The 26,050-nt window shown below is 39.2% G+C and overlaps 2 protein-coding genes across 4 annotated transcripts; one reads left to right on the forward strand and one right to left on the reverse strand.

Annotated features, from left to right (window-relative positions):
* On the forward strand, positions 1-18,143 carry LOC306874053 (transmembrane protein 39A-like). Of its 2 annotated transcripts, none has more exons than XM_079423775.1 (9): positions 1-224; positions 1,320-1,476; positions 3,043-3,256; positions 3,825-3,908; positions 7,166-7,320; positions 9,812-10,139; positions 11,164-11,351; positions 13,521-13,641; positions 16,926-18,143. In XM_079423775.1, the coding sequence occupies exons 2-9, from the start codon at positions 1,364-1,366 to the stop codon at positions 17,160-17,162; spliced, it is 1,440 nt and encodes a 479-aa protein (XP_079279901.1). In that variant the 5' UTR covers positions 1-224; positions 1,320-1,363; the 3' UTR covers positions 17,163-18,143. The 2 variants fall into 2 exon arrangements, with proteins under 2 accessions (XP_079279901.1, XP_079279900.1); XM_079423774.1 differs by having other exon boundaries at positions 10-224; positions 3,037-3,256.
* On the reverse strand, positions 17,775-23,173 carry LOC306874054 (serine protease 23-like). Of its 2 annotated transcripts, XR_013784562.1 has the most exons (4): positions 23,010-23,173; positions 21,530-22,185; positions 18,933-19,620; positions 18,037-18,597 (listed from the first exon to the last, which is right to left on the reverse strand). XR_013784562.1 is itself a non-coding variant. In XM_079423776.1 (3 exons), the coding sequence occupies exons 2-3, from the start codon at positions 22,175-22,177 to the stop codon at positions 19,174-19,176; spliced, it is 1,095 nt and encodes a 364-aa protein (XP_079279902.1). In that variant the 5' UTR covers positions 22,178-22,185; positions 23,010-23,173; the 3' UTR covers positions 17,775-19,173. The 2 variants fall into 2 exon arrangements, 1 of the variants encoding a protein (XP_079279902.1); XM_079423776.1 differs by having other exon boundaries at positions 17,775-19,620.
* Positions 23,174-26,050: the final 2,877 nt, after the last annotated feature.

A 26,050-nucleotide genomic window follows, 5' to 3' on the forward strand; every position in this document is an offset into this window, starting at 1 on the left:
ACTCGCGTCGCGTCTCTGATGGCGTCATGTGACGCAGCGTCGTTTGCCACGTCGGTCTGTAACAGCAACGCGAGGAACTTCAGCAACTTTGTGTTTTGCAGGTTAACGCTGTTAATAGTATCGAGCAGCGAGCGAATCTCTTCAGAAACATTGTTACAGAGAGACACACATGAAGTTGTTACAGAGTCTCGGTGACTGATGTCTGCGCTCATGATTGATGTGCGGTAAGTGTTACTTTAATTATTCATTTCAGTGTTAATCATGCCTTCAGTCGCTGGTTACACTAATGAACATCAGCTCTGTAGTACTAGTATAGTTGAGTTGGGTTAGTTAGGGTTAGTTCAGTTACCAGCGACAAACCAATTACTCAGTTTATTTCCTGTTTGTGTTTGTTAGTTGATGTGTTAGTCTGAAGTTCAGCCGATAGTTAGTGCTGTTAGTTTAGTAGTTGACGTGTTAATCTAGTTGTAGTGGTTGGTTAACTGCTAGTTTAATCTAATCTCTTAGTGTTTCTGAGCATCATGAGATGATTCCCATCAGCAGCAGCTGTTAGTGTTAGTAAAGATGTTTTCTTCTCGCAGTTCAGCTTCATTACTCTCGAAGTTCCTCTTTTAGTTCAACAGTTTCAACTGCTGCTTTCTGTTAGATGATGATGATGAAACTCGTTTATCAGAGGAGTACCAGCTCTGACCTCTGACCTCTGACCTGGCTCTGTTAGGATGAGAGCTGATTGCATTGATTCCCTTGAATGGCTTTACAGCATTTTTCTGCTTTGCCATGTGATTTCACATCACGTTTAAGAGTTTGCTTCTTCATTTGTGACCCTGGAGCACAAAACCAGTCATAAGGGTCAATTTTGTGAAATTGAGATGTATACATCATCTGAAGCTGAATAAATGATCTTTCCATTGATGTATGGTTTGTTATGATAGGACAATATTTGTCTGAGATACAACTATTAGAAAATCTGGAATCTGAGGGAGCAAAAAAATCTAAATATTGAGAAAATCTCCTTTAAAGTTGTTCAAATGAAGTTCTTAGCAATGCATATTGCTAATCAAAAATTAAGTTTTGATATATTTACGGTAGGAAATTTACAAAATATCTTCATGGAACATGATCTTAATATCCTAATGATTTTTGGCATAAAAGAGAAATGTATAATTGTGATCCATACAATGTATTGTTGGCTATTGCTACAAATATACCTGTGTTACTCATGACTGCTTCTGTGCTGCAGGGACACATTTGTTCCCTGGTTAATAACGCTGGGCTAGCGGTCAGCAGACTGACGGACTGTCCGTGTGTTTCTCCCGCAGTGTCCGAGACGTGAGGACGTGCTCGCAGGGATCCGCAGACGGAGATGCCCGGGGGCCGCAGGGGTCCCAGTAGACAGCAGCTGAGCCGCTCCGCACTGCCCTCGCTGCAGACACTGGTGGGCGGCGGCCTCAGCAATGGGGCGGGGCTCCGGTGCAGGTGAGCTCACCTGAGCAGTGGTCACTCACACTGTATTCCCAAACTCCTCTCTCATTTCATACACATCGATGCGGTTCGAGTCTGGTGTGAGTTAGATAGATGAAGGCTTAGGATGCATGAGGAATCTTTTTGAGCAATGTTGCCATCAACGGAAGACACCGGGCCCACGACCGATCTAACTTATCCAGATATAAATTAATTACCCATTCTCAATGGGAAAGTGGCCAAGCAATATTACTCAAAAAAGTTGCCCGTGTATCATCACCGGAAGACTTTAGTGTGAAACGGGGCTGATGTTTTCCTCATCATGTGACTTAATAAAAAGAAGCCTGCACTAGTTTAGCAAATCAGTTTCAGTGTAAAAACATTATTGAAACGTTACTCTGTTTGCACACCAAGTTTTTAGTTAGTTGTGCTCTTTGACTCATACTTACACCGTCTGACCTGCGTTCTGTCTGTTCACATCTGCCTTGCTCGTAATGCTGCTGGAGATGTTTTTGTTTTATTGTGAATGCCTTATATATGAAGAGTTCAGGTGCAGAAGCCTCTAAGTGCCATCTTAACATTTCTTCTAAAATAAGCATTTTTCTCAGGCTACTGTTTATGTTCAGTTATTTCAGTTTAATGGCAATGAAAAGAACCTATTAGAGAACCTACACACAGGAGTCTGATAAAAATGCTCATGTTAGAAGAAAATTTCAAAAGGCACTTAGATTATTTTGTGTTTGAACACTTCATTCATATGTATCTGAAAATCTGGAATCTGAGGGTGAAAAAAATCAAAATATTGAAAATCTCCTTTAAAGTTGTTCAAATGAAGTTCTTAGCAATGCATATTACTAATCAAAAATGAAGTTTTGATATATTTACAGTAGGAAATTTACTAAATATCTTCATGGAACATGATCTTTACTTAATATACTTATGATTTTTGTCATAAAAGAAAAATGTATAATTTTGACCCATACAATGTATTGTTGGCTATTGCTACAAATACATAAACTTCTGCTTTTGTCCCCTCGCGGGCTGTGGAAGAGCTGACATGAGCTGGTGTGATTGCTGCTTTGAATATCAGAATGAAATCTGCTTCCTGATGAAACGTTTGTGACATTTGACAGTGACTGTTTCAAAAACATCCCAAACGCTCCTGATATCTACCTGATAGTTATCTTTCCAAACTGCTGAAATATCAGCCATTGGTTGAAGCGATCTATCATCTTGACTATCAGTGTAAGTTAAATTACTCCAGTATTTGGAAGTTTAGGTCATGTGCACAAGAATGTGATTAAAGTTGGGTGGATTAAAAAAAAAAAAAAAAAGAAAGCAAAAAGACTCACAAAATTCTGTTCAGTTTCAGCCGCTATAGGGAGTATGCAAATATGGAAACGAGGATGTTTTGTCTGTCTTTGAGTGTTAAATATTATAAACATAAGGACTTGTAAATGAATGTTAGCCATGTGTACCTGTCATCTTGCAAACTGACTTCCCAAGGTATTTGGATTCCAGTTTTGTTGCTTGTCTTGTGGATCCAAATAAAAGAATAATGTGTGTCTCTCGCAGGAACAGCGGGGTGGTGGGTCTGTCTCCGCCGCTCACGGCCCTCATCACTCCTGAACCTGTCCGTCATTCCCGTATTCCTGATCTTCCTCTGGACAGTAACCTGCTGTTCGAGGCGCTGCTCTTCCTCTACCTGCTGGTGGCGCTCTTCGTTCAGTACATCAACATTTACAGGACGGTGTGGTGGTCTTCATGCAGCCACCCCTCAGCCTCCACCTCAATGGTACAATCAAATCACACTCGCAATATTACTATTAATATATTATTATTGATGTACCTCCTTCAGCGGAACACAAAAGGAGACGTTTGTCAGGATGTTCACACTGCTCTTAATATCCTAATGATTTTTGTCATAAAAGAGAAATGTATAATTTTGATCCATACAATGTATTGTTGGCTATTGCTACAGATATACCTGTGTTACTCATGACTGCTTTTGTGCTGCAGGGACACATTTGAGATTCAGTGGTATTTGGCATCATTTTACTGTGTTAGACTAAATTGAGTTTCAGTGAATAATGACTAAACCGACACAAATGGCTAAAGATGCTTCACTGGATCTTGATCACAGCCTGCTTTCTCTCTATGAATCAGTGCTGCACGAACATCACGCTAAACATCTCCTTTAGTGTTCCACTGAAGATAGAAAGTCATGCGGGTTTAAACGACATGAGTGAGTAAATGAAGAGAATTTGAAGAAGTGCTGTCATTTCAAATCTGACAATCAAAACTGTTTTCTCTATATGAATCAGTATTGATCATAACGTGACACGGCCTTTTTCTGTGTGAAGAACTTCCACCTGATGGACTATCACCTGGCGGTCTTCATCACCGTGATGCTGGCCAGAAGACTGGTGTGGACCATCATCTCAGAGGTGCATCTGATACTGTTCTTAACCATTCTTAAGCTTTTCAAATGATTGGTTGTTGAGCAGCGTTCCCTTTCTGTTGGCAAACATCCAAAGTATGACTCTGTATATATTAGTGTTTGATCATACAGCAGTTAGTATGCTTCTTGAATCTGATTGGTAGAGCAGCGTTCCATGAGTGTTACAAGTAACGCGAGTTACGTAATCAGATTACTTTTTTAAAGTAGCTAATAAAGTAACGCATTACGTGTTCATTTAGAAGGAAATATCTGAGTTATACTCCAGTTCCTGTGTTTCTGATGTATTGAGTGACAGCTCTGGTGTTGAGAGAAATCAGGAGTAAGTGCAGAGTGTTGTGTGTGAACATGATCTTACTGTAGTTCTAGACTAAATATCTACATGATCTTACTGTAGTTCTAGACTAAATATCAACATGATCTTACTGTAGCTCTAGACTAAATATCTACATGATCTTACTGTAGTTCTAGACTAAATATCTACATGATCTTACTGTAGTTCTAGACTAAATATCAACATGATCTTACTGTAGTTCTAGACTAAATATCTACATGATCTTACTGTAGTTCTAGACTAAATATCTACATGATCTTACTGTAGTTCTAGACTAAATATCTACATGATCTTACTGTAGATCTAGACTAAATATCAACATGATCTTACTGTAGTTCTAGACTAAATATCTACATGATCTTACTGTAGATCTAGACTAAATATCTACATGATCTTACTGTAGTTCTAGACTAAATATCTACATGATCTTACTGTAGTTCTAGACTAAATATCTACATGATCTTACTGTAGTTCTAGACTAAATATCTACATGATCTTACTGTAGTTCTAGACTAAATATCAACATGATCTTACTGTAGCTCTAGACTAAATATCTACATGATCTTACTGTAGTTCTAGACTAAATATCTACATGATCTTACTGTAGCTCTAGACTAAATATCAACATGATCTTACTGTAGTTCTAGACTAAATATCTACATGATCTTACTGTAGTTCTAGACTAAATATCTACATGATCTTACTGTAGTTCTAGACTAAATATCTACATGATCTTACTGTAGATCTAGACTAAATATCAACATGATCTTACTGTAGTTCTAGACTAAATATCTACATGATCTTACTGTAGATCTAGACTAAATATCTACATGATCTTACTGTAGTTCTAGACTAAATATCTACATGATCTTACTGTAGTTCTAGACTAAATATCTACATGATCTTACTGTAGTTCTAGACTAAATATCAACATGATCTTACTGTAGTTCTAGACTAAATATCAACATGATCTTACTGTAGATCTAGACTAAATATCTACATGATCTTACTGTAGTTCTAGACTAAATATCTACATGATCTTACTGTAGTTCTAGACTAAATATCTACATGATCTTACTGTAGTTCTAGACTAAATATCTACATGATCTTACTGTAGTTCTAGACTAAATATCAACATGATCTTACTGTAGTTCTAGACTAAATATCAACATGATCTTACTGTAGATCTAGACTAAATATCTACATGATCTTACTGTAGATCTAGACTAAATATCTACATGATCTTACTGTAGCTCTAGACTAAATATCAACATGATCTTACTGTAGTTCTAGACTAAATATCAACATGATCTTACTGTAGTTCTAGACTAAATATCTACATGATCTTACTGTAGATCTAGACTAAATATCAACATGATCTTACTGTAGTTCTAGACTAAATATCATCATGATCTAACTGTAGATCTAGACTAAATATCTACATGATCTTACTGTAGTTCTAGACTAAATATCTACATGATCTTACTGTAGATCTAGACTAAATATCATCATGATCTTACTGTAGTTCTAGACTAAATATCTACATGATCTTACTGTAGATCTAGACTAAATATCATCATGATCTTACTGTAGTTCTAGACTAAATATCTACATGATCTTACTGTAGATCTAGACTAAATATCTACATGATCTTACTGTAGTTCTAGACTAAATATCATCATGATCTTACTGTAGTTCTAGACTAAATATCTACATGATCTTACTGTAGTTCTAGACTAAATATCAACATGATCTTACTGTAGTTCTAGACTAAATATCAACATGATCTTACTGTAGTTCTAGACTAAATATCAACATGTATTTACTCATCTCACCTGCACTAAAACACATTCAGTGTTCCTCACAATCAATAAAAAGTCAAATACAAACTCAGAATATTATACAAACCTGTAATAATTAAATGTTAAATACATTTTATTAACTAATGTCTTTGATGCTGACCTTCAATGATCTAATTCAACCATACTAATAAGCAAAAATAACACATTTGGAATATTCTTCATGTGATTAGTTTGAGCGGCGCCCTCTACTGTACAGACCTGAATCTACATTTCCTTCAGTCTGAGCCGGATTCACTTCACTTTTGTTGTGAAAGGGCTTTACATTTTGTAAAATAACTTTTTTTATATTAAAAACAAACAAGCAAGCCCTGCCCAGATTTAAAAAGTAACTCAAAAGTAATGTAACATTTATTTCCATAAAATGTAACTAAGTAACGTAATTAGTTACTTTTTTTAGTGGATGATGCGATATTGTAATGCATTACTTTTAAAAGTAACTTTCCCCAGAACTGGTTATAACACATCTAACAGCTTTCACACCATTTGTAGCTCAGAGGGAACGTTGGTTGTGTGTGAGTGTGTGAGAGAGTGTGTGTGTGTGTGTGTGTGTGCGTGTTTATGTGGTTTATGAGGACACAAATGTGTATAATGACATGGGTATGACAGAGGTATTACAATATGAAGGTGGTTTATGAGGACACTGCCTATGTCTCCGTAATTCAAAAGGCTTAAAAAACATACTAAATGGTGTTTTTTTGAAAATCTAAAAATGCACAAAGGCTCCTGTGAGGGCTAAGTTTAGGTGTAGGGTTGGTGTAGGGCAATAGCACACACAGTTTGTTCAGTATAAAAACCATTACGCCTATGGAGAGTCCCCATAAACCACAAAAACCAACATGTGTGTGTGTGTGTGTGAGAGTGTGATGTGTGTGATGTGTGTGCAGGAGGAAGTTTGAATAAGGGTTTCTGTGGTCTGTTTGTCACATCATGCCAGTGTCATTTACATGATGATCATCACTTGCTGTGAGCTGAAAGTACCTCAGGACGAGCGTTTCTCTGTTTCCTCCTAATAAAGGCTCTGTGGTTGGTGTGTGTGTGTGTGTGTTTCAGGCCTCTCTGGCGAGTCAATCGTCTCTGGTGTGGTACGTGGCTCTGATCGCGGTGCGGTTGATCTTGCTGACGCTGTGTGGATGGGTTCTGTGCTGGACCCTCGTCAACCTCTTCAAGAATTACTCCGTGCTGAACCTGCTCTTCCTGGGATATCCGTGAGTCTCCCGACAGTCTTACAGGGGAATTCCAGTCAATAAAAGTCCCAGTTATTATCATGCTCTGGATGCCATCAGGCTGAAGCGGCTCTTTGTGTTCAGCTGACTGTTGAGTTTCTCTTTTGTAAAGTGACAAAAATCATTGGAATAACTCTGGCCTGCAGTCGTCCTGGTGGGCTCCATAAATTTCTGTGATTCTGTGGGTCCATTTCTGCCATTTTGAGCAGATTTGCTCAGTTATTTTCACTACATTTCAAGTTGCCAAGTTTCCTGCAATCGTGTTCAGTCCAGTCTTCACAGTTTTGCCATTCAGCATCCTAATGAAGTTAGGCTTAAGCTGTCTAGCGGTTGCACTCACAACGATCAGTTTGCCACTGACAAAATCTTTCAGACCACTTTGGTGTACAGTGGCATGCGAAAGTTTGGGAACCCCTTGCAGAAAATGTGAATAATTTGAACAAAAGAGGGATCATACAAAATGCATTTAGTACTGTCCCGAGTAAGATTTTACATAAAAGATGTTTACATAGTTCACAAGACCAAAAAATAGCTGAAATTATTAAAATAACAACTGAGCTCTGAGTTCAACTGAGCTCTGTTCTTCAGAAAAATCCTCCATGTCCTGCATACTCTTCAGTTTTCCAGCATCTTGCATATGTGAACCCTTTCCAGCAGTGACTGTATGATTATGAGATCCATCTTTTCACACGGAGGATGATTGAGGGACTCAAACACAACTATTAAAAAAGGTTCAAACATTCACTGATATTCAAGATGCATTAAGAGTGAAAACTTTTTGAATTTGAAGGTCAGGGTAAATTGTACTTAATTTGTCTTCCGGGAAACATGCAAGTATCTTCTGTAGCTTCCAAAGGCCAGTACTAAATGGGAAAAAAAGTATTTCAACAAAATAATAATTTTGAAAATTCATCCTGTTCAAAAGTTTTCAATGGGCTCTTAATGCATCGCGTTTCCTTCTGGAGCATCAGTGAATGTGAATCTGCAGGACCTGGAGGATTTCTCTGAAGAACAGAGCTCAGTTGAACTGTTCAGAACAAACAAGGGACTCATGAACAACCATCACAAAACAAAAAAACAGTCGTGGATCATCCAGGTAACCACACACAGTATTAGAACCACAATGCGCAAAACTTTTGAATGGGGTTATTTTAATAATTTCAGCTATTTTTTTGGTCTTGTGAACTATGTAAACATCTTTTATGTAAAATCTTACTCGGGACAGCACTAAATAAAAAAAAAAACATGCATTTTGTATGATCTCTCTTATTTTGTTCAAATTATTCACATTTTCACAGATTCTGCAAGGGGTTCCCAAACTCTCACATGCAACTGTACACCAATCTGCCTGTCAGTCAGTGATCTTTGTGAGTGCAACCACTATCATTAATAATAATAATTAAAATCCTTATCTACTAGTCACACATGGCTGGGAAAATCATCATCAGACTGCATGGAGGTTACGCATTTTGACCTCAAAGTACGCTGGTACGATTTGTCACTCTAAACTACGCAAAAACCTGGTGACGCCTCTATCCACGCGCAGCACTCAAGCAACAGCACAAGACGAACAGTTCAACCAATTGGAGTGCTTTTTTGGTTTTGCGTTTAAAAAATTTCTGTGCATTTTATTTCTCTCCAAACCGGCTGTGTTTGTGTGTATCTGTGAGTCTGCGTGCTGAGATGAGGAAACACCTCACCGCCTAAAGAGAGCATTTGAAAAAGCAACACACGGCAAACATCTTCCCTTGTAATGAGAAGCATTTCTAAACCTGCTGTCAAAAAAAAGAAAGCAGTATCTTTTTATTCCACAACATCAATCAAATGTTAGAAATAACTCCCTTTTGTGGTCTGATCTGGATTCTTATCACAGAATAACGTAGAAATATATTCTCTGCTGTAATAAAAACTGTTGATTAGCAATGGAATAAATATACTTAATTATTATGAAAATACCTGAGGTAGTTTTAAGAACACAGATAAAATGTGTACGTTGTCGCAGGCGAGTGTTTATTGTCTTGATGTTTCATGATTCAAAGCGTTTCTATCTTTTTATTCAGATACAGCGATCACCGGATGCCTTTGTTCATATTAGGGATTTCCTGGAGCGCCACTAATTCTATTACTTCTGTGACGCATATGTGGATTTTCAGCACAAAGGCGCCCTCTGGCGTCCAGCATGAATGAAACTCACATTACCTGAGTTTATAGCAGTAAATAATGGCCAATCCGTAAAAATAATACTTCTCTCAAAAGAAATTTGAAGTAGACATATGATAATCCATGTTTTTCTACAAAGGTTTTTGTAATTTTAATTAAAGTATACTGTTTTGTTTTTTTAAATCGCAGGTACTCAAGATTTTTTCCAAGGTTGGCAGGTCTGCACCGTGAGTCAGAGACGGTTCTGTCGCTGCTGCTGTATCTCTGTAATGTGTGTTGGGTTTAATCTCCAGTCTCTGTGTGTCTGATTCAGGTTCGGTGTTTACGTGCCGCTCTGCTGCTTCCATCAGGAGGGTCGAGCTCAGTCCACTCCCTCCGACTGCGGTTTCTCCGAGCAGGACGGCTCCGACGGGCCTCTGCCGCAATCCAAAGACTTCCTGACGCTGCTGCGAGAGAACCTGCTCGATCAGTTCTCCAGCTCTAAACACATCCCCACACACAGCTGCCCGTCGTCGCCCGAGCTCATCCGCAGCGAGGTGGAGGAGCTCAAGACTGACTTCAACCGCCGCATCAAAGAAGTACTCTTCAACTCGCTCTTCAGCGCTTACTACGTGGCCTTCCTGCCGCTGTGGTTTGTCAAGGTGAGCGTCTTCAGACGGCCAGACTCGATTGTCTCTAGCGCACACACATGCCATATGCTGGAAAATGCCAAGCTCAGAATCGATTTTTCCTGAACTAAGCTTCCAAAATGTACCCAGATCTCAGATTTGAAAATACTCAGATTTGAAAATAGTGGGTGCATTTTCAATACTCACGTGACAAGCACGTATGCAAATTATGTCAGAAGGCTTTAATCAATTATGGTCTATTACTGCATCGATGCAGAATCGTCCACGTGACGATGCAATGATAAATTTCAACACCCCCACCAACCAGCGATTTTAAATAAGTTACAGCAGCTGCTTCAGGTATCTGTAATTTACTGTATAACTTATCAGTATAATAACGATCTACCAGTTTTTTTTACTGAGGCCCATCACTGTGAAGCAGTAAATACACACACATTTAGAGCGATTATATGAATGGTTTGGTTAGCATGCTGTGTGGCAGACTTTGTGTCAGCGCAACAATTTAATAAACAAGAAGTTAATATTAAGTGGCTTAAATTGTAAAGACAATATTGTATTTTTTGCTCTATTTTGCTAAAGAAAAAGCCATGTTGTGCATCTCTGCAGCAAGCGGTGTTTCCTTACTGAATGAATTTGCATTTGGAACTGATCCATTCATAAAAACAGAATAAATTGGTCCCTTTGAAAGAATCGATTGAATAAAAGACTCAGCGACTCACTTATTGAGACAATTGGCAATTGTCGTTTCATATTTAAACATTCTATTTTTTCTATCATTTCATATTTCTATATTCCAATTTTTTATATTTTAAAATATGAATTATGCAAATTGTATGTGAAGCGCAAATGCAAGTGCATAGAATCCTGCATGTTTAATTATACTTGGCTTTGAAAAAATATTAATAATACTCTGTGAGTGAGGCAGAGACTAGTGAGACTGTGAACGCATTAAACGCTCGGAGATAGTGACATACACCTGAGGAGCGTAACAGCAGTCAGATTGGATCCTGTGTTTTCACGCTCTTCATGTTTCCAGAGCACGCAGTACTACGACATGCGCTGGTCGTGCGAGCATCTGATCATGGTGTGGATCAATGCGTTTGTGATGCTGATGAGTCAGCTGCTGCCTCCCAGTTACTGCGACCTGCTGCATCGCTCGGCTGCGCATCTGGGCCGCTGGCAGCGTCTGGAGCCCGGATCCTACAGCAACACGCCGCAGCACATGTGAGTGATCCTGCTTCTGAGTGACTGGGGATGTAACCATAGCAAAATCTCACCGTACCATGTTATTGCGATATTTAAAAAGACAAATGAAGAATTGGGAAAAAAATGACAATTTTGTACATTTTAAAGTTAAATTATTCTATCTAATGCACTTTGAGAGTTCAAAATTAAGAGCTGCAACCCATGTGCTTAACTAAGAAAACTTAAGTCAGAAAAAAGTCAGTGAATTGACTTCTTCCTGAACTTTAAAGGGGACTCGACCCTCTTTTTATTTGTGACATGCTGTCTCAGTCTACAGGGTGGGCCATTTATATGGATACACCGTAATAACATGGGAATGGTTGGTGATATTAAAGTCCTGTTTGTGGCACATTCGTATATGTGAGGGGGCAAACTCCTCAAGATGGGTGGTGGCCATTTAGAAGTCGGCCATCTTGGATACAACTTTTGTTTTTTCAATTGGAAGAGGGCCATGTGACACATCAAACTTATTGGTAATGTCACAAGAAAAACAATGGTGTGCTTGGTTTCAACGTAACTTTATTTGCTCGGACCTGGCACCCATAATGTGGTGGTGCACCATCAATGGAAACCTCAAGGCCACTGGATATTTGAAATTGCTACATGATGATGTGTTTCCCTCTTTATGCACTGAAGCTGGCACGTTCCCTGAGTTTTTCCAGCAAGATGGTGCACCACCACATTACGGGTGCCAGGTCCGAGCATTCCTAGATGAACAGTTTCCTGGAAAGTGGATTGGTCGTCGTGGGCCATTTGAATGGCCCCCAAGGTCTCCCGATCTGACCCCCTTAGACTTTTATCTTTGGGGTCATCTGAAGGCAATTGTCTATGGTGTGAAGATACGAGATGTGCAGCACCTGAAAGTACGGATACTGGATGCCTGTGCTGGCATTTCTCCTGCGGTGTTGCTATCAGTGTGTGAAGAGTGGGAGAAGAGGGTTGCATTGACAATCCAACACAATGGGCAGCACATTGAACACATTTTATAAGTGGTCAGAAACTTGTAAATAACTCATGAATGAATAAAGTTACGTTGAAACCAAGCACACCATTGTTTTTCTTGTGACATTACCAATAAGTTTGATGTGTCACATGGCCCTCTTCCTATTGAAAAAACAAAAGTTGTATCCAAGATGGCCGACTTCTAAATGGCCACCATGGTCACCACCCATCTTGAGGAGTTTGCCCCCTCACATATACTAATGTGCCACAAACAGGACTTTAATATCACCAACCATTCCCATGTTATTACGGTGTATCCATATAAATGGCCCACCCTGTACATTATTCACATTGGTTTTTTATGAAGCCAAACAAATTAGAATATAATGATAATAACAACAATGACAGTAGTAGCCATATATTGTAAAACAATTGCACTGTAAAATAAATGAAAATTAATATTTCATAGGTATATTATGTTTGCTTTACACTACAGTAGGGAAATTACAATACTACTTTTCTAATTTCTACATTTGGAAGAGATATTTTGAATTTGGACTGCATTTAAACCGCTAGCTGTCAGTAATTCATGCTGCACTTTAAGCTTTTATTTTGATGGAAACGGCAGTATATTGTATTTTGAAGGAAAACTCCAGCTTCAGTGAAAACGGGCACAAAAACACGTCTCGCTACAAATCTAGTGAAACGCTGAAATAAAGCAGAACTGGTGGCTGTTGTTCCCAAACGTGTGCTAAACTCACAGAACGTGTAATAAAGGAGTTGACTGCATTCATTCAGTGTGAACGGAGCCGTTCTGAGACGCAGAAAACACCGGATCACCAGCTGATCGTCTGAAACAAGTGCAGCTACGCTTTAAAACACACTTGATGAAGAGATTATATTGTGCTTTCAGTTTGAGTTCGTTTGAAACCATAATGACCCAAAACACAACTTTAAAACACAACTTATGTTAGAATAAGAAGTTTACATTTATTTTAAAAACTACACTATTTGCCTGGAAGACCTATCGTTTCATATCGTCATGTGACCACGATAATATCCAGATGATACTGATAATACCGTTTCATCCCTAGTGATTCAGCTCTCATTCTATGTGGTCATTTAGATGTGGTTCCAAAGTCAAGTGTGTTTGCAGATTCTGATCAGTGTTGAGTGTTTCTGGAGCTGTTCTTCTCTTGTGTTTAGCTGGTCAGACAGCACTATCTGGCCGCAGGGGGTCCTGGTGCGTCACAACCGCTGTCTCTATAAAGCCGTCGGGCCGTATAACGTGGCCTTGCCCTCTGACGTCTCTCATGCCAGGTTTTATGTGAGTATCGGTCATATTTTTAACTATGATGACATGAATGCAATAGTAAACGAATAATTTACTTCAGAATTAATGGTCAACCAATATATCGTAAAGGCCGATATATCAGAAGATATTTGGCGTTTTTGAAATATCGGTATCAGCTGATAAGTTTTTCTTTTTGGCTGATGTTTTTGAGGCGGGACTTTTATTTTGACGGAGCGGAGACTGACAGCACTCACAATCTCCCTCTTCATTTATATATTATTAGTATTAGAAAGGCAAACATTATTATATCTTTTCGTTTACCGTCAGCATTCAGCAAATACTCATATCATTTAAACTAATTTTTGATCACTGACTATCAGTCAGTGAACAGTGAATTGCTGCGAATCTGACGCTTTTGAAGATAAAAATGGTTTTCATGATTTTTCCCCCAAACCAGTTACACACAAACCCTGCTCCGCAGCCGATTCTACACATTTCACCGGTCATGTTGATTCTTATACAGATCATCCCATCACATGACTCCCAGATACTCAGACATGCTCTTTCTTTTCTTTAATAAAACGGATCCTTTCCAAATGCAGAATCTTTCTCAACCGCTTGTGCTTCTCATTTATTCTGGCGCCTCCACAACAAACAATGCGATGATGGGATCTGCTGTTCTGACCGTTACATGGGGTGTCATTAGGGCTGGGTATCGTTCAAAAATTTTCGATATTGATACCGATACCTTGAGTTCGATACCGGTTCCTGAACGATACTTTTTTCGATACCAGTTTTATGAAATCAGTTTTAATAAGATTACATTCTCAAAAAACTATTTTTTTTAGCTTGTTGATATTTATGCAGACTCAAAGCCTCATCTCCTGAGCCACTGCACAAAGGAACAAAATATATCAACACAATAAATAAATAATTTTAATAAAGTTCAAATAGTTTTCAGTTTACACATCTGTTAGGCTACGTTTACATTAGTGCGTGTTCATTTTAAAACACAAAGCTCAGACAGAATCATCATTTCTAGGTTGTTAAAGACTTCAAGAAATTTTAAATCTTCATCCACTTTCATAACTGGGTGTTTTATTTTCTTTCACCATATGTTTTATTGTTATTAAATTCTGGTGTAGTATGTCTAATTATTTGAATGCATAAAAACAACTTAGTTTATTTAAATTTATTCTTAAAATAGCCTTATGAAATGTTTTATTTTCTTCAGAAATTCTGTGTTCTGTATCTGGTTTTCAAATGAAGACATAAAACATTAATTTAATTTCTCTTTAAATTATTGAAAATCAAAGTTTATTTATTTTGGCAAACAAAAGGGGGTTACTATTAAAATTAAAACATGGAATAACTGTTGTGTGATCATTACAAAAAAAAAAAAAAGTTTTAATAATTTTAATAGTAGCCTAGTATTAGCAGTATGTACTGTCTGCTGAACAATATTAATATATTTCTGCCGCAGTGTCTTCCAAGTTAAACCGAACTTTTATTTTGACGGGTAATAGTTTTTAGTTTGTCTGTAATACCTTTACAGTTCTGTGTGTATATGATATGACGCTAGTTTTACTCGAATCAAACGGTAAAATGCTCATGAAGTGAGTCTCAGAGCAGTTCTGGAGATGTTCATGTGTTTATGTCCTCATGTAGTGAGGCGGCAGACGCTGAAATCACCGCGAGCGTCACGCGAGCTTCAGTCTGTGTGTAATAAACAAACCGCGTGATATAGAGAGCGGACTGCTCCGTGCGCTTTCGAAACGCTCTCGTGGAGGTCAAACACTGATCAATCAGCACCGCCTCACTTCTAGTCAAACACACCTGGTGCTGCAGGATTATTGGCTCACTGACGGTGATGAGATTAACCCCTTAGGTATCCAAATTTGGTACCGAACGACAAGACGTTTTTCGATACTCGGTGGTATCGAGGCAATTCGGTCGGTGCCTAAAAAGTATTGAACTCGATACCCAGCCCTAACTACAAGTGGTCACTAAATGCATATTTTAAATACAGAGATAGTATATTAAAAGCGCATTTTAGTTCATATTCATGGTGTCCCAAAATAGCACAGTTGAGTACACTTAGATGATTTTAAGATTATTTTAATGGGAAACACTGTTTTTTCATGCTCCTGTCATGTTTGAGATTTTTCAGTGTTTTTCAGACTAGTGGAAAGAAAACATCCTAAAGACACTGTTAAGTGTTTCTTTTATAGCACTTTATCTATTTGTCAATACATTTAAATTACAATACATATTTTTAAAGGACGTTTTCTCAAAATGAGTTTTTTCTCCTACACGGAGTCCTAAATCTCCACTTCAGCAGCACTCACACACACCACACTACATCTTTAGTCCTATAGTCTATGTCCTGGAGGTTTTTACAAAGGGTTTTGTTCATATATAATTTGCTTGATTTAAGTATTTTCTGAATTATGGAGTGATAAAAATGAGACCCAAAATTTCCTGATTCTGTCAAAAAATAAGCAAGAATTTTGAAACTGACTTCATCCAGTGTTCAGATTTTTGTACTAGAAATGTATGAAAATTAGCGCATATTTAATGAAACAATGCCTCATTTGCATATTTAAACCTAACCTTTTAGAAATCTTGTAATACAATTTTTTTTTTGTAATTATCAATGTAGTCAATCAACTGGGTAAGTAAGGTGACAACTGCTTTTTTGTTGTTGTTGTTATAACCCTGTTCACCTGCAGTGTCTTGTCTTAAGTACTAAAGATTCGTTTTGAGTATCAGTGTCCCTGCAGCACAAAAGCAGTCATCAGTAACACAGGTATATCTGTAGCAATAGACAACAATACATTGTATGGATCAAAATTATACATTTCTCTTTTATGACAAAAATCATTAGGATATTAAGATCACGTTCCATGAAGATATTTAGTAAATGTCCTACCGTAAATATATCAAAACTTCATTTCTGATTAGTAATATGCATTGCTAAGAACTTCATTTGAACAACTTTAAAGGAGATTTTCTCAATATTTAGATTTTGTTGCTCCCTCAGATTCCAGATTTTCTAATAGTTGTATCTCAGCCAAATATTGTCCTATCATAACAAACCATACATCAATGGAAAGATTATTTATCCATCTCAATGTCAAAAAATTTACCCTTTTGATTGGTTTTGTGCTCCAGGGTCACACACTAAGTACAAAATTAGTGCTCGCAAATAGAGCACTTGAAGTACATTATGGAAGTGTAGTTCTTTTGTAAACCTGGGTTGCTCTGGCAGCTGCTCTTCAGAGCTGATGATGATGATGTTGTCTTCTCCCGAGCAGTTCCTGTTCCACAAGCCGCTGCGGATCCTGAACCTGCTGATCGGGATCGAGTCGAGCGTGGTGCTGTATCAGCTGTACTCTCTGCTGCGCTCCGAGCGCTGGAACCACACGCTCTCTCTCGGCCTCATCCTCTTCTGCAACTATTACGTTCTGTTCAAGCTGCTTCGGGACCGCATCGTGCTGGGGAAGGCGTACTCGCACCCGCTCACCGGCGGCCTGGGCTTCAAGTCTCAGTGAGACGTGGACTTCTGCTTTTGATACGATCTACTTTCATGCAACCTTTGTATCTATTTAAGAAAATATTTTATTTTGTATACGGTTACACACGATGTTACGTCTATGACGCGCTGTCGTATCCTTTTGTAGCCCGCATCTCGCGTGACGTCCATATTGAACCAAAGATTGAAAGAAAAAGAACCGGAAGAGCTAAAGCTGACCAATCACGACGAAGGACTGGACGGTCCGGTTCATTCAGTGCTGTTTGATCATTTCCACTTTTACTGTGTTTTACGAGTATTATTTGTTCATGGTATCTCACGTGTCCACTTTGTTTCAATCACACTTTGTAGTAAAACAGCACCGACAGGATCTATTTTAAAGCTTGAGCCATGTCAGCATCCTCCTTTCCTTTTCTGTGCCAAATCCCAGGGGGGCGTGGCTAGTGTGCTCTGGGCGGAGCCTGTGGACTGTCAAGCTTGCAGTATTTTACAGAACCGATGGCATCCAGAATAAAAGACAAAAACAGCCCGTTCTTCTCAGATCTGTTGGTGGGTGATCGTCTTCACGAATATGGCCAGGAAATGTCTGGGTCGTATTTCACCCCAAGAGGAAAATAAAACCAAGATAATTAAACCAGTTAGGTTTTCTTTATATTATGACGGTATATTTGTTTTTCATATTGCAGTCTTGGGAATTTAAGAGGTGCTTAATTTCAAAGTGCCTTTAAAAATAGCTTATTTTCTTACGATGTTCGGGTGAAATATGAGCTGGCCATGTTCTCGACAAGAGTGCCTTTATAAAAACAATCAGTTGCGGATCACACACATGAATATGTTTAATTTGAGCTGTTCCTGTGGTTAATTCTCATTCATGACTGGTGCTTTTATTTTTTGCTAAAGCTTTTAATGTGTTGTGCATAACAGAGGGCATTAAAATTCTTCAAATGATTAGTGCCATTGAATGAATAAAGGTCAAAGTGCCGATCAGGAGCTGATATCCACTCATGTGTTTGATGTACAGTGTGTTTGTGTGTGGACCTCTTCAGAACAGTCTCTGACCACTAGAGGGAAGCACACGTCTGTACAAGCAGGATCTCATACAGTAGTTCTCAGTTTCCACTTAAGCAGCTCACATTTCAGAACATTAGAGAAAACAGAAACCGCATCAGTGCTACGAACAGAACAAGCTGATGTCTGTGCCTTTGTCTCCAGTCCTTCACCGGCGACTGTCCTGAGCCGTGAAAGCAAAGGCAGCAGACGGAAAATACAAATCAGGCACTCCTAAAACATCTATATTATAACGATATATGCTACGATAGAATGGCTGTCAGTAGAGAACCTTACTATGTTTGTATGGAGTCAGATTAATGCCTCATATACTTGCAAAATAATTGAAGTATTGCAAAAGAAAGTTTTGCAAAGGCAAATTAAAGTCTTGAGGAAAAATTTAAGTGCTTTTTTGCAAACAAAAATAAAGAATTGCAAAAGAAAAAAGAAGCTTTGCAAACCAAAATAAAGAATACAGTTTCTTTCCCTTTGCACTTCATGTTTCTGCACGTTTCATTTTCTGGCATTGTTTTGACATGGAGGTGGAAAAAGTGATAGCAAACTCACACGACTGAAACTAAATAAAAGCAGCATTGCAAATAAATGAGTAGCTATGGCCATGGAAAAAATGTTGCGAAATCATTGCTTCAGTTTCATTTATATTTTACAATTCTTTATTTTTGTTTGCAAAATGTTTTTTTATTTCAATACTTCGTTTTCTTTTCAAATTATTTTTGTTTGCAATTTTTTTTCGTTTATTTTTTCTCAATTCTGTCATTTTTGTTTGCAAAACGTCTTTTGCAAGTATATGTGGCACTGATTTGACTCTACACATTTGCTCTTTTGCACAAGGCTAAACAAGTGTTAAAAAACAAAGAATTTAGGAGTTATTGATGCATATTCTGGACTGTGCAACTTTCCTGCATGAAATAAGACAGCATCTTCTGTGCTAACGGAGAGAAAGCAAAGCGCTCCGCTGCTACTCAGCCTTCTCTGCAGTCCACGTAGTTTCCCTTGATCCAGTAGCAGATCTGGGCGAATTTGAGCGGAGTGATGCGCACCGCCACGTTGAACTCCTGAGGCGTCCCACTGTGGTCCACCCACTGGTGTCCAGAGAAGATCCCAATGACCTTGCGCTCCCAGCGCCGGTGTCTGCGGTTCCACATGCGGGCGTAGACCCCGGAGCCGCTGGCCCCTGGCTTTGCGTCGCAGTGCTGGTACAGGAGGTCGTAGGTTTCGTCCCCGGCCTTGCAGAAGCGGTACACCAGCTGACCCGGCCGGTCGTTATCAAACCCAGAGAACTGCACCCGCTTCCCAGGGAGCTGCTTGGCCGCGGGGCTGATGCCCAGCTTCATGTGCCTCCGCTTGTGGGCCTTCTTCAGCTCCAGCAGGGCATAGTCGTAATCCATGCCGATGTCGTTGGCCGAGCCCTTGATAATAATAATAATAATAATTATAATACAAATGTGTCCCTGGAGCACAAAAGCAGTCATAAGTAGCACAGGTATATTTGTAGCAATAGCCAGCAATACATTGTATACATTTTTTTTTTTATGCCAAAAATCATTAGGATATTAAGTAAAGATCATGTTCCATGAAGATATTTTGTACATTTCCTACCGTAAATATATTAAAACTTCATTTTTGATTAGTAATATGCATTGCTAAGAACTTCATTTGAACAACTTTAAAGGTGATTTTCTCAATATTTAGATTTTTTTGCTCCCTCAGATTCCAGATTTTCTAATAGTTGTATCTCAGACAAATATTGTCCGATCATAACAAACCATACATCAATGGAAAGATTATTTATTCAGATGATGTATAAATCTATATTTTAAGACATTGACCCTTATGACCACTGGTTTTGTGGTCCATGGTCACATTATAGACGGTTTCATTGGGCGCGCACACCTGGCCCTCAGTTAACTTCCGGTCTGTGTTTGTTTATTGGTCTGCTAGTAGCGCCGACTACAAACACAGTTAAAGTTAGGATGATGAGGAGAATGACGTTTGGCTCCGGTTGTTTTGCTTTGTGATGCAATTTTTCCCATAAAGTGATTTATTTGTGTCGGCTCGCCACAATATCAAATCTGACCGCCTCAAATAGATTTTATAAAAGGCTTTGATTTGTTGAATAAACATGAGCACTGCACGCTTGAAAATCAAAACGCGGCGCAGGTGTTTTTATATCACTGTATCTGAAGGAAACTGACTGTCTCCAGAAAAATGTTGATGTCATTTTCACTTCATCTTGCCTGTAATGGCTGATAAAGCAGCGTTTGTGAGCAGAGCTCTGCTTTGTGTACAGCCTTTACCGGGAAAACCTCTATCTCTGCCGCTCCAACAGCGCCTCCTGCTGGCAGAGAATGATGCATTTTCAATAAGCTCGTCTGATTTACGCAGCAAACATATTTTGCTTGTTATTATCAGAAATAATCCACTCTAGAGGGATTTTGCTATTGTTAGTGATTCTTTGCGGAAGTCTACTGGAAGTTAAGTGTGAGCCACAAAAGTGCGCATGAGCAGTAACGGTTGTTTATGTTGTTGCCGTTGGAACCGTCTATAATGCACTTTTCTAAAACCCAAAGCGCTACAAACATCAGCAAATAAAAACTAGGGCTGTCAGTTTAACGCATTAACTTAATTAATTAGTTATGAAAAAATATCACGATTAAAATAATGCAGTTAACACACTAGCCCCGCCCCCAGACCTGTACGTCATCTTACAGTTCATACAGTTGACTTGACAAATATGATGCAGGGCAACAACTCCATAAATGCAGTTATGCCCTAAAATGCAAGATACTGGGGCAAAAAGTGTTCCTGTATGAGTTTTTGTTTCATATTTATAGCATAAGCGATATCACACGAGTGCTGTTTGTCCCGAATATAACGAGTGCAAATGTGATTTTATACAACAATATTTTAAACGCAATATTGTCGGTTTCTGCTCAGTTTTGACAACAAAAATATTACCTAAAGCCACAGCAGAATTGTTTTTGTGAGCAACACAGCGGTGTTTAGTTTCTGAATGAATCCGCATTTTGAACGAATCAATGATTCAAAGAGCCATTCCTAAAGTGAGCCGTTTACTTAATTCCTGAATGAATCAGCCGTTTGAATGAATCGAATGAATGAATGACTCCTAAAGGCATTTACCGCCACCTGCTGGCAGTTTTAAGTAATGTAATTTGTGATTAATTAGATTAATCGAAACCATGTAATTAATTAGATTAAAAATGTTAATCAACTGACAGCCCTAATAAAAACAAATAAAATAAAGAAGGACAAAAAATAATAAAATAAAAGAAAGTATAAATCATAAAATATAATTACAGTGATCCAGCCCTTGGGCACGTGAGTGCGCTTGACTCGGATCCACTGGAACTTCATCTTGCCCGGTCCAGTGCCGTTTCCACCGGACGTCTCTTTCTGCCGCGGCTTCAGGAAGCCCACTCTCAGCCTCTGGGCTCCTTTGACGTAGTTCTTTCCATCGTGAACGCAGTGCGCCGCCGTAAGGACGTGCCGGTCCCCCACCAGCGTCCCCGAGCATCCGGTGGACAGCTTGACGGCGGTGGAGAAGGGGTAGTTCATGAGGAAGTCCTGGCCGACGATACTGAAGCGGCCGTCCGGACCGAAGATCTGGCGTCTGTGTCTGGAGCGGCCTGTGGGGGGCGTGTAGAAGGTGTTGGCGTTGAATCCGTAGATGCCCACCGCCGTCTCGGTCAGCTGTCCGCTGGAGTGCAGCGTTTCGTAGGACAGGAACTGGCGCAGGGCCCAGTAGCTGGGAGCAGGGGCCTGCTTGTGGCACTCGGGGCCGCAGGACGAGTTGAGCTCCAGCTGAGCGGGCCGCAGGAAGTGAGGTGCTGGCCGCTCCTCCGTACTCTGGGGCCAAACCACAGGCACACGCTGCAGGGGCCACTGGGGCCCCGGGGCCGAGGCCGACGCCGAGCCCAGCAGCAGCAGTAGGGCGAGCAGAGCCATCAGAGAACCTGGACAGAAGCAGAAACGTCTTAACGTTTGACAGACTGCTTAAAACTGAGTCAGGAATACCTCTTCAGATCAGCGCCCTCTATTTCTGCTCTAAAGACATCTATTCTCTCCAGCTTTCAATGCCCTTTGATCATTGGTTCAGTTGTTGTTTTGTTATTGTCTCGTTTATTCATTTTATTATTCAGTACAGTACAACTTTGGTTGTTTTTAAATGTGCTTTACAAATAATGAGACAAATCTCTGCAGATATAACCAGCGTTTAATTCCAGGCTTTGTCACCGCAGCACATTTATTAGATGTATTCTATGCATACATGAAATTCTGCACAATTAATCCGTGTCAGATCTCTGTGACAGAAGTCAACAGCTGCAGCTGCAAAATCAAATATTCTGTGCCAAAGGTCCAAGACTCGTATGTGATCTGTCTAACAGATGATTAATGTAAAGGCTTTCTTCAACATTGCTCTGCTTCCACAGCCAGTGAGTTCCAGAGGTCAGGGATTCGGGATTCCTCTGATTCACCAGGGACACAATGCATGGAAATATTTCTGAAGGATGACTGTGAGAAAATACCCCGCTTCCATGACAGCAGTGAAAACAGAGTTTACTGACTTCACAAACAGTTCAGCTGTATTACAGAAGTCCAATCACCATGGTTACACAACAGATGTGATTTTATCCCTGCGATGCAGAATCAGAACAGTTTAAGATCTCAGATCATATATGAATCGCTGTTCGTTATGAGTTTGCAGATGTTATTTTGCTCTAAAGCAAGTAATGACGCTCAGCGCGTGTCGTCCAGAGAAAGGTGAAGGTATTCTCACCTGTTCGCGCGCGCAGGTGAGTCCGGTATTAAACTCCAGGAAATCTCAGAGCAGATCAGTGTTTGAAGACATGGATCTAGACGAGCAGCGGCTCCAGAAGAACAGAGCTTTCTCTTCTCATCTGAGCTCGCTTCATCTCATCGCCAGTGTTCTCCGCTCCGTCAGAAGCGTGCGTGGGCGCGCCGCGCTGCGATTCTTCTCATCGCGTGATCTGAGATAAACGCTTCTGATCGTGTTTGTGTTCTGCTTTATTAGAATAATTCGCCTATAAAGCGTTTGCAATATTAATGATTCATTTCTTCAGTCGGTCTTTCTTTGACGATGCTTGAGTATATGCTTTTAAATAAATGTCAATCCACATAAACCTTTGAAAAAACGTGTTATTTATATTAACATAAAAATATGTGCATTTATATTTGTATAAAAGCCTCTTCAGAGCGCGTGAAAAGCCTCGGTCTAGTAGCTCAGTGTTGCAGTTTTATGCCTGTTTAAGTTAGTTTGTATAGTGAGCATCAGATCCTTCTGGAATGAGTAAGAATAGCCCTCTCTGTGGCTGGTACAGCTCTACTTTATTTCCAGTGTTCACACAGTTTAGGGATTAATACCCAATACTGCTGTTATATTCTGTTAAAAAGTTTAGTTTCACTTTAGAGTGCTAGTAGAGTATTAGTAGACTGGTAGGGTTAGGGTTAGAGTAAGTTGACATGTACTTGCAAAGTTACTTATAGTTAATACAATGTCTTTTGGGAGACAAACATCATAAAGAGTTTGCAGATATTAAGCAGACAGTCTACTAATACTCTAATGAGAGTTAGTTCATATGTAGGTGCAAAGTTACTTATTGTCAACAGAATGCTGAAAAGAGACCACCAAAATAAAGTTACCAAAATTGTGCTTGTTTTTTTGTTGTTTCTTGGTTTCATCTACATGCACAATGTGTGGGAGACTGTATCCCATAATGCAATGCACATGGCTTGATCTTCCATGTCTAGTGCGATGAGTGAACAATAAGTAACATTATGCAAAATAACTACTCTTATTTCCAGATGATAACTGGACAGCACTCGCTGAGCTAAACGTGCAATGCAGCGAGGTCTTGTAGCATACTACTGTTAATCATTGCATACTCCAGACTGTGTCTCTAATGCTGTAGTGTGCAGTGCACCAGTGTTCCCTTCGATCACATGCTCCACTGCTGGAGGACGCTGACATTAACCACAGCGCAGTGGTGGGCGAGTCCGTTGTCAGATGAAAGAGTCGTCTGTCTCTCTCAAGACTCTCAAGACATGTCTGCTGAGTCCCGTCCACAACATTCTTCTGGAATTCGTAGAGACACTGGCCCCGGGTCACTGCAGAACAACATCTGTCATCTTTTAATGCTTGGTTTGGAGTTTATCAGCTTTAATTTGGGAGACTAACCACATTTTCACTTACAGAACCCAGCCAACATTTCTATGTGGGGACCATATGCATTTGAGACATGGGCTGAAAAGATGGGCCCAAAATGGGATTGTCCACGGGGTCCATAATGGCCCCATGCCAATTGCTCACATGGATTTCGTGTGGGATTGCACTTGCCACCAGGTGAGCCCCAACTGGGCTGCATGCACAAGACCCATCTTGGCCCCAGCTTTAGGTGTTATGTGGGTACTACAAGGTTACTACATGGGCTGAAACACAGTGGCATGCGAACGTTTGGGAACCCCTTGCAGAATCTGTGAAAATGTGAATAATTCATACAAGAGCATACAAAATGCATGTTATTTTTATTTAGTACTGTCCTGAGTAAGATATTTTACATAAAAGATGTTTACGTATAGTCCACAAGATAAAAAGAAATAGCTGAAATTATTAAAATAACTTTATTATGGTTCTTAATACTGTGGGTGGTTACCTTGATGATCTAGGGCTGTTTTTTTGTTTTGTTATGGTTGTTCATGAATCCCTTGTTTTTTCTGAACAGTTAAACTGAGCTCTGTTCTTCAGAAAAAGTCCTGCAGATTCTTCAGTTTTCCAGCATCTTTTGCATATTTTAACCCTTTCCAGACTGTATGATTTTGAGAACCATCTTTTCACACTGAGGACAACTGAGGAACTCATATGCTAACTATTACAGAAGGTTCAAACAGTCACTGATGCTCCAGAAGGAAACACAATGCATTAAGAGCCTTTTGAATTTGAAGATCAAGGTAAATTGTACTTAATTTGTCTCCCAGGAAACTTTTGAAAGAGGTTATTTAATAATTTCAGCTATGTTTTTGTCTTGTGGACTATGTATAAACATATTTTATGTTAAATATCTTACTCAGGACAGTACTAAATAAATAATGACATGTGTTTTGTATGATCTGTCTTATTTTGTTAAAATTATTCACTTTTTGGGGGTTCCTAAACTTTCGCATGCCACTGTATGGGTTTTAAGTGGGTTCTAGCGATTATCATCAATTTGATTTCACAGATACTATTTAAACTAAACTGAAATAGACAATGACATCACTGAATTCAATAATGAAATGCCTGTAACTGAAAATTGAGTGTTTAATATTATTATTATACATTACTGACACTCTATGCTCCAATTTGATACTGTTAAGTGCTTTGACACAATCTGTATTGTTAAAAGCGCTATATAAATAAAGGTGACTTGACTTGGGTTTGTCCACAGGTTCCATGTTGGCCCCATGCAGCTTACCCATGTGAAGATACTTACTGTGACCATGAAGAAATGTTTGAGAGAAAGAAAAAAAAAACTCTCCTTTTGTGTACTACAGATAGAAAGCAAGCCATGCTGGTTTGAAATAACATAAGAGTAAGTAAATGATGAGAAAATGTAAATCTGGGTGAATTATACCTATTATGCAATATGCTTTTGCAAAGCAGTACGGCTGTTTATTTAAAGCCAAATTTTTCATGCATTTTGGCAGATTTTCTCCAAAAACATTCAGAAGTAAATGTGCCAACATCTGGGAACTCCACTGATTCTCATTGGTAGAAACACGGTACGATTGTGATTGTGCTGGAGTCACATTAAATCACTCCTC

The sequence above is a fragment of the Barbus barbus genome (assembly GCF_936440315.1).
Source record: "Barbus barbus genome assembly, chromosome: 8".
NCBI lineage: Eukaryota > Metazoa > Chordata > Actinopteri > Cypriniformes > Cyprinidae > Barbus > Barbus barbus.

Coding starts and splice junctions, on each gene's coding strand:
- LOC306874053 (XM_079423774.1), top strand. CDS start 1,364: ATGCCCGGGGGCCGCAGGGGTCCCAGTAGACAGCAGCTGAGCCGCTCC. Junction 10,140..11,163: donor TGCCGCTGTGGTTTGTCAAG/GTGAGCGTCTTC, acceptor TCATGTTTCCAG/AGCACGCAGTACTACGACAT. Junction 13,642..16,925: donor TCTCTCATGCCAGGTTTTAT/GTGAGTATCGGT, acceptor TCTCCCGAGCAG/TTCCTGTTCCACAAGCCGCT.
- LOC306874054 (XM_079423776.1), bottom strand. CDS start 22,177: ATGGCTCTGCTCGCCCTACTGCTGCTGCTGGGCTCGGCGTCGGCCTCG. Junction 19,621..21,529: donor TGCCCAAGGGCTGGATCACT/GTAATTATATTT, acceptor ATTATTATCAAG/GGCTCGGCCAACGACATCGG.